The 13,629-nt window shown below is 43.9% G+C and overlaps 1 protein-coding gene across 4 annotated transcripts in view; it reads right to left on the reverse strand.

Moving 5' to 3' along the window:
* The window catches only part of FCHSD2 (FCH and double SH3 domains 2), a 318,379-nt gene extending 305,320 nt beyond the window's left edge, over window positions 1-13,059 (reverse strand). For 2 of the 4 annotated variants that reach the window (XM_025355581.1, XM_025355580.1), the window contains exons 1-2: window positions 12,247-13,059; window positions 10,425-10,522 (exon numbers count right to left, since the gene is read on the reverse strand). In XM_025355581.1, coding sequence (XP_025211366.1) covers window positions 10,425-10,522; window positions 12,247-12,267 — 119 coding nt within the window. In that variant the 5' untranslated portion in view covers window positions 12,268-13,059. The remainder of the gene's footprint in view (window positions 1-10,424; window positions 10,523-12,246) is intronic. The other 2 variants (XM_025355583.1, XM_025355582.1) reach the window with 2 other exon arrangements.
* Between the last annotated feature and the right edge of the window lie 570 nt (window positions 13,060-13,629).

The following is a 13,629-nucleotide window of genomic DNA, read 5'->3' on the forward strand; positions in this document are numbered from 1 at the left end:
CATGCAAGGGATCTAGGTTGCATGATCCTTATGAGAATCTAATGCCTGATGATCTGTCACTGTCTCCCACAACCCCAGATGAGACCGTCTAGTTGCAGAAAAACAAGCTCAGCGCTCCCACTGATTCTACAGTATGTTGGATTGCATAATTATTTCCTTATATATTACAATGTAACAACAATAGGAATAAAGTGTACAATAAATGTGATGCACTTGAATCATCCCAAAAACATCCCCCCGATCCTGTCCACAGTCCATGGGAAAATTGCGTTCCAAGAAACCAGTCCCTGGTGCCAAAAAGGGTTGGGGACCACTGCTCTAAACTAGCACTTGTTCCAGTATATCACACCTATCCTACCATACAAATTACCTTCATAATCTCTTATATTTATATACTTGGGTGTGGCTAAAAAGACCAGGTGAAGGTAAAGTATACACAAAAATTATTCAATACTTTTTTCTTAGAGATAGGGTCTTGCTAACTTGCCCAGGCTGGAGTGTAGTGGCTACTCACAAGTACTATCATAGCTCACTGCAGCCTTAAGCTCCTGGGCTCAAGCAGATCCTCTTGCCTTAGCGAGGACTACAGGCACATGTTACGGTGCCAGAGTAACACTTCTATTCTCAACCCTAGAGATAAGTAACTTTCATTATTAGTCCTTAGTTTAATACCATCAAGTTCAGGAGAGTATCCTCCATTCATGTCTATGAATCATAAAATATCTTCACCTGCAGTGGGCGGCAATGGCTGTCCCATTCAGAACAGAATCTTTAAATTTTAGGAGCAGGTAAAGATTTATGAATAATGGCTTAGGAGCTAATAAACCAATAGTCACCAATAGGAAGAAGTATTACCAAAACCCTAATTCTTTCAATTCAAGTACACAGTGGTCTGTGACAAAAAAGGTTTAATTAAATAGACTCTCTTGAACTATATTTCCTTCTCTGCCTAGTTAGCATCTCCTTCTTATTCTCCCCCAACATAACTGACAATAATATGGAAGTATATATTTAAACCTAAATTTTATTCAGTCATTTGAAGTTGCATATTACCTTTTATTAATTTTAAAATCAGGTAATTTTCTTTTTTTCTTCTCTCAAGGAAACATTATTTAAGTGTAGCCCTACTTGATCTTTTTTCTTGCAGCTCTCAGTTTTTGAAAAATTCTCCCTCTCAAGATTTACAACATTTTAAGTTCTAATTTGAAAGAATACTAATTGAGAAGCAATTATGATTGCTGAATGAATTTTTAAATACCAGAGTCCAGTACCTGATCTACTACTTCCAGTTTTCATCATATCTAAAACATCACTGAGGGCTGGGCATGGTGGCTCATGCCTGTAATCCCAGCACTTTGGGAGCTCGAGGCAGGCAGATCACTTGAAGCCAGGAGTTGGAGACCAGCCCTAACCATCATAGTGAAACCCCATCTCTATAAAAACTACAAAAATTAGGCCAGGCGACGTGGCTCATGCCTGTAATCCCAGCACTTTGGGAGGCCGAGGTGGGCGGATCACGAGGTCAGGAGATCGAGACCATCCTGGCTAACATGGTGAAATCCCGCCTCAACTAAAAATACAAAAAAAAAAAAATTAGCCAGGCATGGTGGCGGGCACCTGTAGTCCCAGCTACTCAAGAGGCTGAGGCAGGAGAATGGCGTGAACCCAGAAGGTGGACCTTGCAGTGAGCTGAGATAGTGCCACTGCACTCCAGCCTGGGCAACAGAGCGAGACTCCGTCTCAAAAAAAAAAAAATTACCACAAAAATTATCTGGGCATGGTGGCACACAGCTGTAATCCCAGCTACTCAGGAGGGTGAGGCATAAGGATCGCTTGAGCCTGGAAGGCAGAGGTTGCAGTAAGCCAAGATCACACCACTGCACTCCAGTCTAGGCAACAAACCAAGACTGTGTCTCAAAAAAAAATAAAATTTTTGAATTTAAAAAATAAAAACACCATTAACTGCAAGACACATTATTTTATATTCTGCTAAGAAAAAATGCTGCCAATTAACACAATACCCTGTCACTTAGAATTTTTATTTATACTTATTAAAAGAGTTATTTTAAACTTATTTAGTCAGAGTTTAGCATATATTACTTCTATGCATAATTAAAAAAGATAAATGAAATAAACTAGTACATAAATGGGTCATATTCAGAGTTGAACTCTTCTGAATCTTTTTTTTTAATCAGTCATTGATATCCATATTTTTCCACAAATTACCATCCTCCATGCTATCAAAAAAGCCCAGGTGATCCAATATTTGTATTCCAACCATTGTCTCTGGAATTTTCTTACAAGCCTGCTGATACCCATCCCACAAGTTCCATGCATGAAGAGGCAATGACAACTGCATCACAGCCTAAAAGAACCATAAGATGCATCTTGATTTCAGAAATGTAAAAATGTAAAAGAATGTGCTTCTTATAATTCATGAAACAGAATAACTTCCTTTTGTACCTTGAATAAGACAAAATTTTTCCTGGACTTCAGTTTTCCACTAATAACAGTAGCTACCAATGCTAAATACCTACCATTCTTAGCATTTCACCTGTCTCATTTTACTTCACAGAAAAGCAAAAAGGTCAATATTAATCTTGTTTCACACATATAAAATACTGAAGCTCAGAAAAGCTAAGCCACTTGTCCAAGATTACTCAGCTAATAAGCAGCAGAGCTGGGTTTCAATCTATGGCCTACCTTCGAAGTTCTTATTCTTTCCATTACCAGTGGTTCTCAAAATTAAGTGCACATAAAAAACTCAGGTGAGGACCGGCACTGTGGCTCATGCCTGTAATCCCAGCACTCTGGCAGGCTGAGACAGGTGGATTGCTTGAGCCCGGGAGTTTGAGACCAGCCTGGGCAACATGGCAAAACTCATCTCTACAAAAAAAAAAAAAAAAATACAAAAATTGGCTGGGCATGGTGGTGTGCACCTGTAGTCCTAGCTACTCCAGAGGCTGGGTCAGAGGATTGCTTGATCCCAGAAGGTGGAGATTGCAGTGAGCCATGATCATGCCCCTGCACTCCAGTCTGGGTGACAGAATAAAACTGCATCAGAAAAAAAAAAAAAGAAACTCAGGTGATTCTTCCATAGAATGGGAAAAAAAAATACTGCATATATTTGCCAATCATATATTTGCAAATCTGGTAAGTTATAAAGAACTCTTAAAATTCAATAAAAACAATTTTTTTAATGGGCAAAGCATCTGAATAGACATTTCTTCAAAGAAAATATACAAACAGCCAATAAGCATATGAAAAAATGCTCACCATCATAAGCTGTTGGAAAAATGCTAGTCAAAGCCACTTACAATATCACTTCACATCCACTAGAATGCCTATAATCAAAAAGACAGACAATAACATGCACTGGCCATGATGTGGAGAAATAGGAACCATCATGTATTATTGCTGGTGGGAATATAAAATGGAGCAGCTGTCTTTTGGAAGACAGTTTGAAAGTTCCTCAAAAAGTTAAACAGAGTTATCATATGACCCAGACATTCCATTTTTAGGTATATATCCAAGAGAAAAACATATATCCATACAAAAACTTGTACATGAATGTTCACAGCGGCATTATTAATAATAGTAAAAAGTAGAAACAACTCAAATCTCTGTCAACTGATGAAGGGATTAATAAAATGTGTCATATCCATACAATGGGATATTATTTGGCAATAAAAAGGAATGAAGTAATGATACTACAACCTGACGAATCTTGAAAACATTATGCCAGGCTGGGCGTGGTGGCTCACGCCTGTAATCCCAGCACTTTGGGAGGCCAAGGCAGGTGGATCACTTGAGGTCAAAAGATGGCAAAACCCCATCTCTACTAAACCTCACTGAGGTTTTGAGATGGCAAAACCCCATCTCTACCAAAAATACAAAAATCAGCTGGGCATAGTGGCAGGTACCTGTAAACCCAGCTACTCAGGAGGCTGAGACAGGAGAACTGCATGAACCCGGGAGGTGGAGGCTGTAGTGAGCCGGGATTGGGCCACTGTACTCCAGTCTGAGTGACACAGAGAAACTCTGTCTCAAAGAAAAGAAAAAAAAAAAGGACCCATTATGCCAAAATAAGCCAGTCACAAGAAACTACAATGTTACAGAATTCCATTTATATAGATTCCATTTCTGTGGAGACAGAAAGTAGATAAGTGGTTGCTTAAGGCTGGAGAGGGTGATGGGGAGAAACTGCTAACGGGTACCAAGTTTCTTTTAGGGGGAACTAAAACATTTTAAATTGGCGTGATGATTGTACAACCCTATGAAAAAAAAAAAAAACAAAAACGTTGAATGGTATACTTTAAATGGGATATGTAATCATATACGATATGCAGTCGCATCATGTAACTTACATGGTATGTACATTGTAAATAAATAAAGCCTTTAAAAAAAAAAAAAAAAAAAACTCTAGACCAGATTAGATTACCTCTAAGATCTCTTTCTAGATAACAACAGTCTCTGAGACACTGAAAAAGGGTCTCAGCATCACGCACAGTGGCTCGTACCTGTAACCCAACACTTTGGGAGGTCAAGGTGGGAGGATCACTTGAGCCCAGGAGTTCAAGACCAGTTCGGGCAACATAGTGAAACCCTGTCTCTACAAAAAATACAAAATTAGCCAGGCATGGTGGTACATGCCTGTGGTTCCAGCTACTCAGGAGGCTGAGGTAGAAGGATCACTTAAGTCTGGGAGATCGATACTGCAGGGAGCCATGATCACACCACTGTGCTCCAGCTTGGGTGACAGAATGAGAACCTGTCTCAAAAAAAAAAAGTCTCAGAACATCCATAAACAGACCTCGGAATCCAATCTCCCGTGACTCCTGGGAATCTACAGTTCAGAGAAAGTAACACACAGTACAGTAATTCCTCATTTGAGGTCTCTAGACCACCAGATGTCTGCAAAGGCAGGACAGGTGCTTCTTGAGCCAGTTTCAATTCTTTAGAACATCTATAAGAAATCACATATTCAGCCTTCTCTGGGGTAAAGTTTTCTAAGCGTCTTTGACTTTGGCTAAACTCACATTAACGGTTTGAAAATAGTGATTTAGAGCTGACTGACAGCTCAATGTATAAAAAAATAAGAAAACAAATTGTTCCCTGATAATATACTGTTTTTTGGGGGGAGGGTTGTTTTTTGGTTTTTGAGTTTTTTTGAGACAGAGTCCAGCTCTGTCGCTCAGGATGGAGTGTTGTGGCACTATCTCAGCTCACTGCAACCTCCACGTCCCAGGTTCAAGTGATTCTCCTGCCTCAGCCTCCCAAGTAGCTAGAGTAGCTAGGATTATAGGTGTGTGCCACCATGCCCAGCTAATTTTTGTATTTTTAGTAGAGACAGGGTTTCACCATGTTGGCCAGGCTGGTCTCAAACCCCTGACCTCAAGTGATCCACCCGCCTCGGCCTCCCAAAGTGCTGGGATTACAGGTATGAGCCACCGCACCCCGACTCCTGATAATATATTACACTTTTTGATAGGCAAAATATTTTTTACAACTGGACTCATGATAAGTTCCTTGGTTAAAAGCTTGGGAAACACAGATACATGGGACAGTACGGTAGTATGGAAATCAGGACAAATAGCTTAGAGTCCTCACAAATATAATTCACTTCATTTCACTGTGCCTCAGTTTCCACTTTCATCTATAAAATGAACATACATATTATTCACCTGACTAAAATTCAATAATTTTTCCATATTATAGACCTCCTTAAAATGTCTTCTAAGAAGGTAGTTCTTTATATTCTGGGTCACTGCAAAAAATTTTCTTAACTGACTCTACTCAGCACAGCATAGGATAAACAATCCTAAGAAGAAAAGTACACAGACTCTAGTATGTAGAAACTTATTGTAAGTGGTCTTAAAAAGCAAAGAGAAAAAAATATAATAATAAACTAAAAAGAAAGTAGACTACTTGTCTACTGCTGATAGCAAAAGTCAACAGAAAACACATCAGTATAAAACCTCCCCAAAGCATGGAATGTCCCGATTAACAACAAATTAGTTGTCTTTTCATCTCACACTTCATTCCCAAAATACTAGCTTCCAAATGCCATCCGCAGAACAAATGAACTGAAGAAGGGGAAGAGAACAAAGGAGAAAAACTGTATCATAATTGGTCTCCTCCCCTCGAAATTCCAGAAGATAAGAACTGGGGACCGTGGGGGTGGGTTGCAGCAGTAGTGGCTCACTTCTGTAATCCCAGCACTTTGGGAGGCTGAGGTGGGAGAATCACTTGAGCCCAGGAGTTCAAGACCAGCATGGGCAACAAACAAACTCTGTCTCTACAAAGTTTTTAAAATAAGCCAGTTGTGACGGCACATGCCTATAGTCCTAGGTACTCAGGAGGCTAAGGCAGGAGGATCGCCTGAACCCAGGAGGACAAGGACATAGTGAGCTAAGATCACACCACTGCATTCCAGCCTGGGCAACAGAGCAAGACTCTTGTCTCTTAAGAAAAAAAAAAAATGAAAGAAAGAAAGAAGAAGGGACGTAAGGGGGAAGAAATAGATAAAATTCAGTATAAAATTCTATTTACAGTCTAATATGCTGTGTATTTTTTTTTTAACTTTTTTCAATGTCATAAAAACTTTTGACATTTTCTCAGGCTGAGCACAGTGGCTTGACAGTAGGATTACTTGAGCCCAGAAGTTCAAGACCAGTCTGAGTAACATGGTGAGACCTCATCTCTACAAAAAATACAAAAATTAGCCACACACCTGGAGTCTCAGCTACCCTGGAGGATGAGATGGGAGGATCGCTTGAGCTTGGGAGGAGAGGTTGCAGTAAGCAGAGATTACACCACTGCATTCCAGCTTAGGCAACAGAGTAAGACTCTGCCTCAAATTAAATATATGTGTGTGTGTGTGTGTGTGTGTGTGTGTGTGTGTGTGTGTGTGTGTGTGTGTGTGTNTGTGTGTGTGTGTGTGTGTGTGTGTGTGTGTGTGTGTGTGTGTGTGTATCTACTACTAATTTCTTTAAGAATAAAAAGCTATTGGTACATTTCTGAGTGAATTCATACTAACTTAAATTGAGCATAAAACTGGCAAGAGGCACTGGTGAGAAGGAGCACTAATCTCAAAAGAGGAAAAGCAAGCAAGATCCTTTACAACTTAATTCATATAAAAACCCAAGTTGGGGCCGGGCGCAGTGGCTCATGCCTGTAATCCGAGCATTTTGGGAGGTCGAGGCGGGAGGATCACTTAGGTCAGGAGTTCAAAAGCAGCCTGGCCAACATGGTGAGACTCAGCCTCTACTAACAATACAAAAAAATTAGCCATGTGTGGTGGCAGCTACTAGGGAGGCTGAGGCAGGTGGACTGCTTGAACCCAGGAGGCAGAGGTTGCAGTGAGCTGAGATTGCACCACTGCACTCCAGCCTGGCCAACAGAGCAAGACTTCGTCTCAAAAACAAACAAAAAACACCCAAGTTCAGAGATTTCCAATGAACTTTTAAAAAATCATTCCACTTGCTAGAGCAGACAAGAGAAGCCAGATCACCTCCTTCCTTAGGCAACTGAAGTTATCATGAATACCAAGAGAAGGCGAAAGTTTCAACTTTTTCAATATTGTCTTTGAAAAAAAAAAAAAAAGCAAATCAGAAACCTAAACCCTTGTTTTAGTAGGTAATACAGTATCCTATTCACAACTCTATGGGAATGAAAGGATTCATTCCATTAAGTTAATATAGATAGAAGAACATACTAACTCCTTCAAACAAATAACCTGTTAATCCTTAGAGCACCAACAATCTCTGCCTTTACATATTATATACTCTACAACAAACAGGATAGTGTATTTAAAGTGATCACATGAACCAAAGTATATAACACAAGCTCAACAGAGGCCCCCATAGCCCCCTACAGAGTGTATACAGTATCTCACCCAAGAAAAAATAAGATACATTTAAATATGGCCAGTCACATTCATTTGACAAGGGTATAAAGATACAAAAATGAGTAATAGCCCATAACTTCAAAGACTTCACCTGAGGGAGGATGCCAGAAGCATGAGCAAAAATCAAAATCCTTTGAGATCACAGAGAACAAGGAACTTGCAGTTATTGGTAATCAAGAATTTGTCAGGTGAAAAAGTGGGAGGAAAGGTACCAACAGGCAGACAACAGCATACACAGAGGTATGAATGTAGACTGCACAATTAGACAACCTGATGTCCCGAGCGACCAGAGCTGGGGGAAGAAAGAGGAAGGATGCATGGGCATGAAATGGTAGCAACCAAGCCAGGAAAGGAAGCTTGCAGCTGGGTTGCAGAGAACTATATATACTATGACAAGGTGTTTGGCCTTTATCTAGAAGGCCAGAGAGGAGTGATCTATAATAATGTTTTTAGAAAGCTAACTGGTGGTAATGTGGAAGAAATATTTAAAAGGAGAGATGGGAGATGGAAGATATAAGGACACCACTACAATAATTAGGATACTAGTATAATGCAAGCCAAATGTGACAGATCAGCAATAATACAAACTAAGCAACAGGAACAGGAGCAAGAGACTATATCAACTTAGCTTAGATGTGTGCCATATTTCACATGCATTGTGATTTGATCTATACAACCTTGGGGAACAGAGGCCATTACTGCCCCTTTTTACAAATGAGAAAAATTAAGTTTATAAAGATTAATTCATTTTCCACAAGTCAGCACAGATATCAGGACACAAACTCAGGACTGTCTGACTGCAGTGTCCATATTCTTTACCATAAGCTCCTGCACCAAGCTACAGACAATAGGGGAAAAATGCAGACAAAATGCAATCAAGAAGTCTTTAGAAGACACAATCAACAGGAATTATTACAACCACTGACCACCGATAACCCCACACGGGATCTTCACTTACACACTAATTCTGCCTTCCTGAACTGCTTCTGAAAATTTATTACTTTCTTCATCTAGAGATTTCTTAGTTTGCTTAATAAGTTAAAAACCTTAAACTTTTAACCACATCAAGAGTTTCAGATATCTCACACAGGAATTTTTTTTTTTTTTTTTCTTTTGAGACAGGGTCTCACTCTGTTGCCCAGGCTGGAGTGCAGTGGTGCCATCTCGGCTCACTGCAACCTCTACCTACTGGGTTCAAGCAATTCTTCTGCCTCAGCCTCCCGAGTAGCTACGACTACAGGCGCATGCCACCATGCCTGGCTAATTTTTGTATTTTTAGTAGAGACAGTGTTTCACCATGTTGGCCAGACTGGTCTCAAACTCCAGACCTCAGGTCATCTGCCTACCTCAGCCTGCCAAAGTGCTGGGATTACAGGTGTGAGCCACCACGCATGGCCTCGCATAGGAATTTTTAAGTCTAAATATTTTCTTATGGTTATAACAAGGAGGGAAAGACAAATATAGAATTAAAATTGTAATTTTCAGTCAGAAAACAACAATCTTGATAAATCCAGATTGGATGAGAATAGATTTATATGCCGTAGTCAGAAACCCTAATGACACGTATACAACAGAAATGCTTATAGTGCCTAAATATAGGAGAGGAAAAAAAGGAAATTCTTAAAACTAAAATCTTTGGGCTACAAACAGCAATTCAAACACACAATTTTATAATAACACCATCGAGTTAATATTTTTCATGAAACCAACATGAAGTGTACTACCAGAAAACTAGGTAACTGATAAGGCTTACAGACCCAATTCCAATTTGATAAATGTATTACAAAAGGGAAATAAGAATTGCAGCCACTCTTGTTTCACCATGCAAATCATCTCCCATTCTAGACAAAAATCTTTGTTGAACTGTCAGTCTATATTAAAAGACTGTTAAATAAGTGGTATTTCTTTCATTAAAATAAGTCATCCATCCCTCTAGGAAGAAAGATACTGATTTTCACAATATTAGCGAGATGTCTTAGCTATTCAAAGTTATCTTGACTATGAATATGAGTAACCTCAATAATAAAATAAAATATGATAAACACACTTCTCACTAAATTTGGCACTCAAAGACAAAGTTGTATTTGTCATGTTTTAACCCAGTGAGAGCATATAATCATCTGGGGTTGACTGGCTCACCCCCAGATATTAACCATTAACCACAAGTGTTGGTTTAAAAATCTAACTGTGTAAAACTGTTAAGGTCAATAAAATGATTGTTACAGTTCCATGGAAAGATTATTTAAACAAGAATCTTTAATTATTATAATTTGACTAATAAGACTTTTAAGGTCCTTTTTTCCAAATACTATGTGTGCATTATAGGTCCCCTACTGAAGGAAGAAGTTTGTATTGTGTTAGTTCCAGTTCTAATTTCCAGCTGAGTCAAAGTTCTAACAGCCTTAAAGCAGGAAATCCAAAAGGAAATTCCATCATCAGTTCCTGGGGCTTGGTAACTCAAAGCTTCTTTGAAACAGAGAAATAGAAGTCCTTGAACTATTTACTATAGCCTTACCTCATATCTTCAAGCAAATCACATTCTGCTTGATGTTTGGCTTGAAGTTTTGTCATCTGCTCAACTTGAATGTTTTTCAGTTCTTGGGTAACTTTCACCTAAAATACACCATATATTTATGAAGGTCTTTTTACAAATTTAACCCAAAAAAATTGCTTAAGGAAAATACATCTGTCAGAATATGTCTCTTGCTCGCCTCTCCCCTGAAGGCCATAAATCCATTATTCGCCATCTAGTTTTATTTACTGAAGATACTTACTTAATGAAAAATTAAAGCCAAATAGCCTGAACAGAGGTTTAATGAAAATACACGACTATAAATATTATAAACTAAAGACATGCAAAATAAACTGCCAGTCATTCCATTTCATACACAAGCTCAATCCATGTCTAGGTCTTCCTAGAGTTTTAAAAGAGGCTGTCTTCTATTTCTAAAAAAGATTCAAAGACTTTAACCACCAGGAGAGGCGAGCAGAGTGTGGATGGGGGCTGGGAGCCTAAGAGTGCCTGATACCCAATGACCAATATTTACACAATCATGATAATATGCATGAATCGACTACATAAATTACTCCATAATGGCTGCGAAAAAGCACACTGTCTCAGAATGATGCCCTCGACTTGCTGACAGCGCATCAAATCACAATCTCTTTCTCACAAAGGAGAAAGCTAAAGTGACCTTCCAGCATATGCAGTGCTTTTAAACTACCCCGGCAAGCCGATCCCGGTAGAGGCTCCACTTCAAACAGCGAGAACAGCAAACGCCTGCTGGCCAGAGAGCCTCGCCCGCCAGGCCGGGCCCCAGGGTGCGAAGTTACGGTGGGTCTGGAATCTCGGCCTTAGGAGTGGGACCACTCGGAGGGGTGGGGGTACATGTTCGAAAGAAAATGACTCACTTAAATGGAGAAACCCGGATTAGGAAAGAGAGAAAGCAGAGGCAGCAGACACGGGTGAGTTAGGCGTTAGGCAAACGTTTGCCTACGAGGGGAGGACAGAATGGCCTCATCCACCCAGTGCCCAGAGTAGACATTCAGTATCTATCTGTAGGATTAAAAAGACAAGGACACAGCCTCGACCCCTGGGAAAGCTGGGGAAGGGCGCAGCGGGGAGGCTGATGACAAGCAGGGTGCATCCGTCACTCCCACCCTGGTCATCCAACCCCGGATCGCAGTGCACACGCCACGCACCTCCCGGGCCCGGTCCTCGCTTTTCAGAAGACAGCACTACAACCTCCTCGCCCCTCAGTCGGGAGCGAGGCAGGACCCGTCAATCCTTAATTTATTTTCCCTTGGGGTGGGGAGGCGGTGACTATTCCAACTTCTTTTCGGCCGCCCCGTGGGAAAAGCAGGCCAAACCCTAAGGCTAGGCTAGAAACAAATCCCCCGCAAATTTGCAAACGGGCGGGGCTGGCGACAAGCGGCTGGAGGGCTCAAAGCTGGTGCAGACTAAACAATCACACACGCACAAGGCTCTGCAAAGCTGCCGGGGCGTCCCTGCCTCCCCCTCGGTGCAGCCCGGAGAATGCACTTTGCAGCGGGCAGCATTGCCATGCGCGCGCACACACACAAATGCACACCCGAAACTCTTGTGAAATGTCTGGGGGTCTCCTGCGTAGAAAAGGGACGAGCCCCGGCGGCCCCTCTGTCGGAAACGCAACTCACGAGCACGCCCCCCACCTGGAGCCGGCAGCAAGTCGGTGACAAGCCTAAGGCGAGGGCGGTCACGGCCTCTTGCGGGAGGGGGAGGGGGCGCAGCGGTCGCCCCAGCCGCGTTCCCCGTACGCATCCCTCGGAACCCCAAAGCCCACCAACTGCGCCCTTACCTTCCTCGGCGGCGGCTGCATGATGCTGAAGGGACATCAATCCTCCCCGACGGCAGCCTTAGCAAGGACCAGGAGGAGGAGGGCCGGAGAGGAGGGGACGGCCCAGCTAGCGCGCGCGTGTGTGAAAGGAGAGCCTAAGAAGCAGGACTTGCCCCGAAGGGAGCAGGCCGGCGGGCGGCAGGAGGACCCCAGCCAGAGAGCGAGTGCGAGGAAAAGGGGGAGGAGCACCGGGAAGGCTTGGGGCCCGGGCGGCCCGGGGGTGTGTGAGGAAGGAGGCGGAGACGGCGAAGGGGCGGGGGCCCCGGGAGCGGGGTCGCGAGGGTCTCCACCGGCCGGGCGGCGGGTGAGCCGCAGCAGAATTGTCCGCGCTCCCCGTCCGCCGCCTGCTGGGCCGCTCCCGGCGGACGCAGCGGCCCCCACCCCACCCACTCAGGCGGCCCGGCCCTCGCTGGGCCTAACGCCCCCGCCCGCCCGGGAGGAGGAAGGTGGTGCCGCGCTCCCGGCTAGGGCTCCACCACTCAGGCCGCGGGAATTTCCGGCCTCGCCGCGCGGCGCAGCGCCCCGCTCCGGCTGCTGAGGGAACCGCTCCGTCCAGAGCGGGGTTCGAGGGGCCGGTCCGCGCTGCCGGTAGGGAGCGAGGCCACGGCACAGGGCGTCGTACCGCGGCAGGGGAAGGGGGGAGCTAACGGATTGGTCGGCGGGTGGGAAGTGTAGAAACGCCAGCGCCAGGCGAAAATCCCCCTTTTCTCTCCGACAGTGGCACGTTCCAGACGCCTCCTGGCCTCCCTCCCCCACGCTGAGAGCCAGCCGGGGGCTTCCCGCGCGCTTTCCCGCCAGCTCGCCCCGGCGCGCGTCTCCGCTCGGGGGCGCGCACGTGGGCGGGAGAGGGCTCCGCGCCGACGCACGCGCAGAGGCCGCCCCCGTCTCCTGCCCGCCTTTGCGGCTGCAGTGTGTTTGTGTATGTGTCGGGGGGCGGGGGGCGACGCTCACAGGGAAATGTTTGCAGTGGGGAGGGGGTCAGCATCCCTGTGGGATACAGAATTCTGGCGTTTGCTTCCTCTCAGCCCCTCAACACCCCACTCTCCCTACCAGCTAGATGTGCGCAAGAGGGACGAGCAAGGACAAGTCGCTTTGCGGCTGGCCGCAGGTGCCAGGCCATTGCGATTGTAGGGCGGAAAGGCAATTGCTCTGCAAAGGAAACGGCGGCACTCTACTGCAGGGCATTCAAGTCAAAGATCACTGACTCTGCGCTGAGAGGGAGCCGAGAGAACGTTAAGGCCGAGGCCCCCATTTCACAGACTGGGAGGCAAGTGCCCATAGAGGGAAGCCTTTCTGAAGGTTACACAGCAGGACTAGAATCTCTGCGTCAGGAAGGGTTCTATG

This window comes from Theropithecus gelada, chromosome 14 (genome assembly GCF_003255815.1).
Source record: "Theropithecus gelada isolate Dixy chromosome 14, Tgel_1.0, whole genome shotgun sequence".
Taxonomy (NCBI): Eukaryota; Metazoa; Chordata; class Mammalia; order Primates; family Cercopithecidae; genus Theropithecus; species Theropithecus gelada.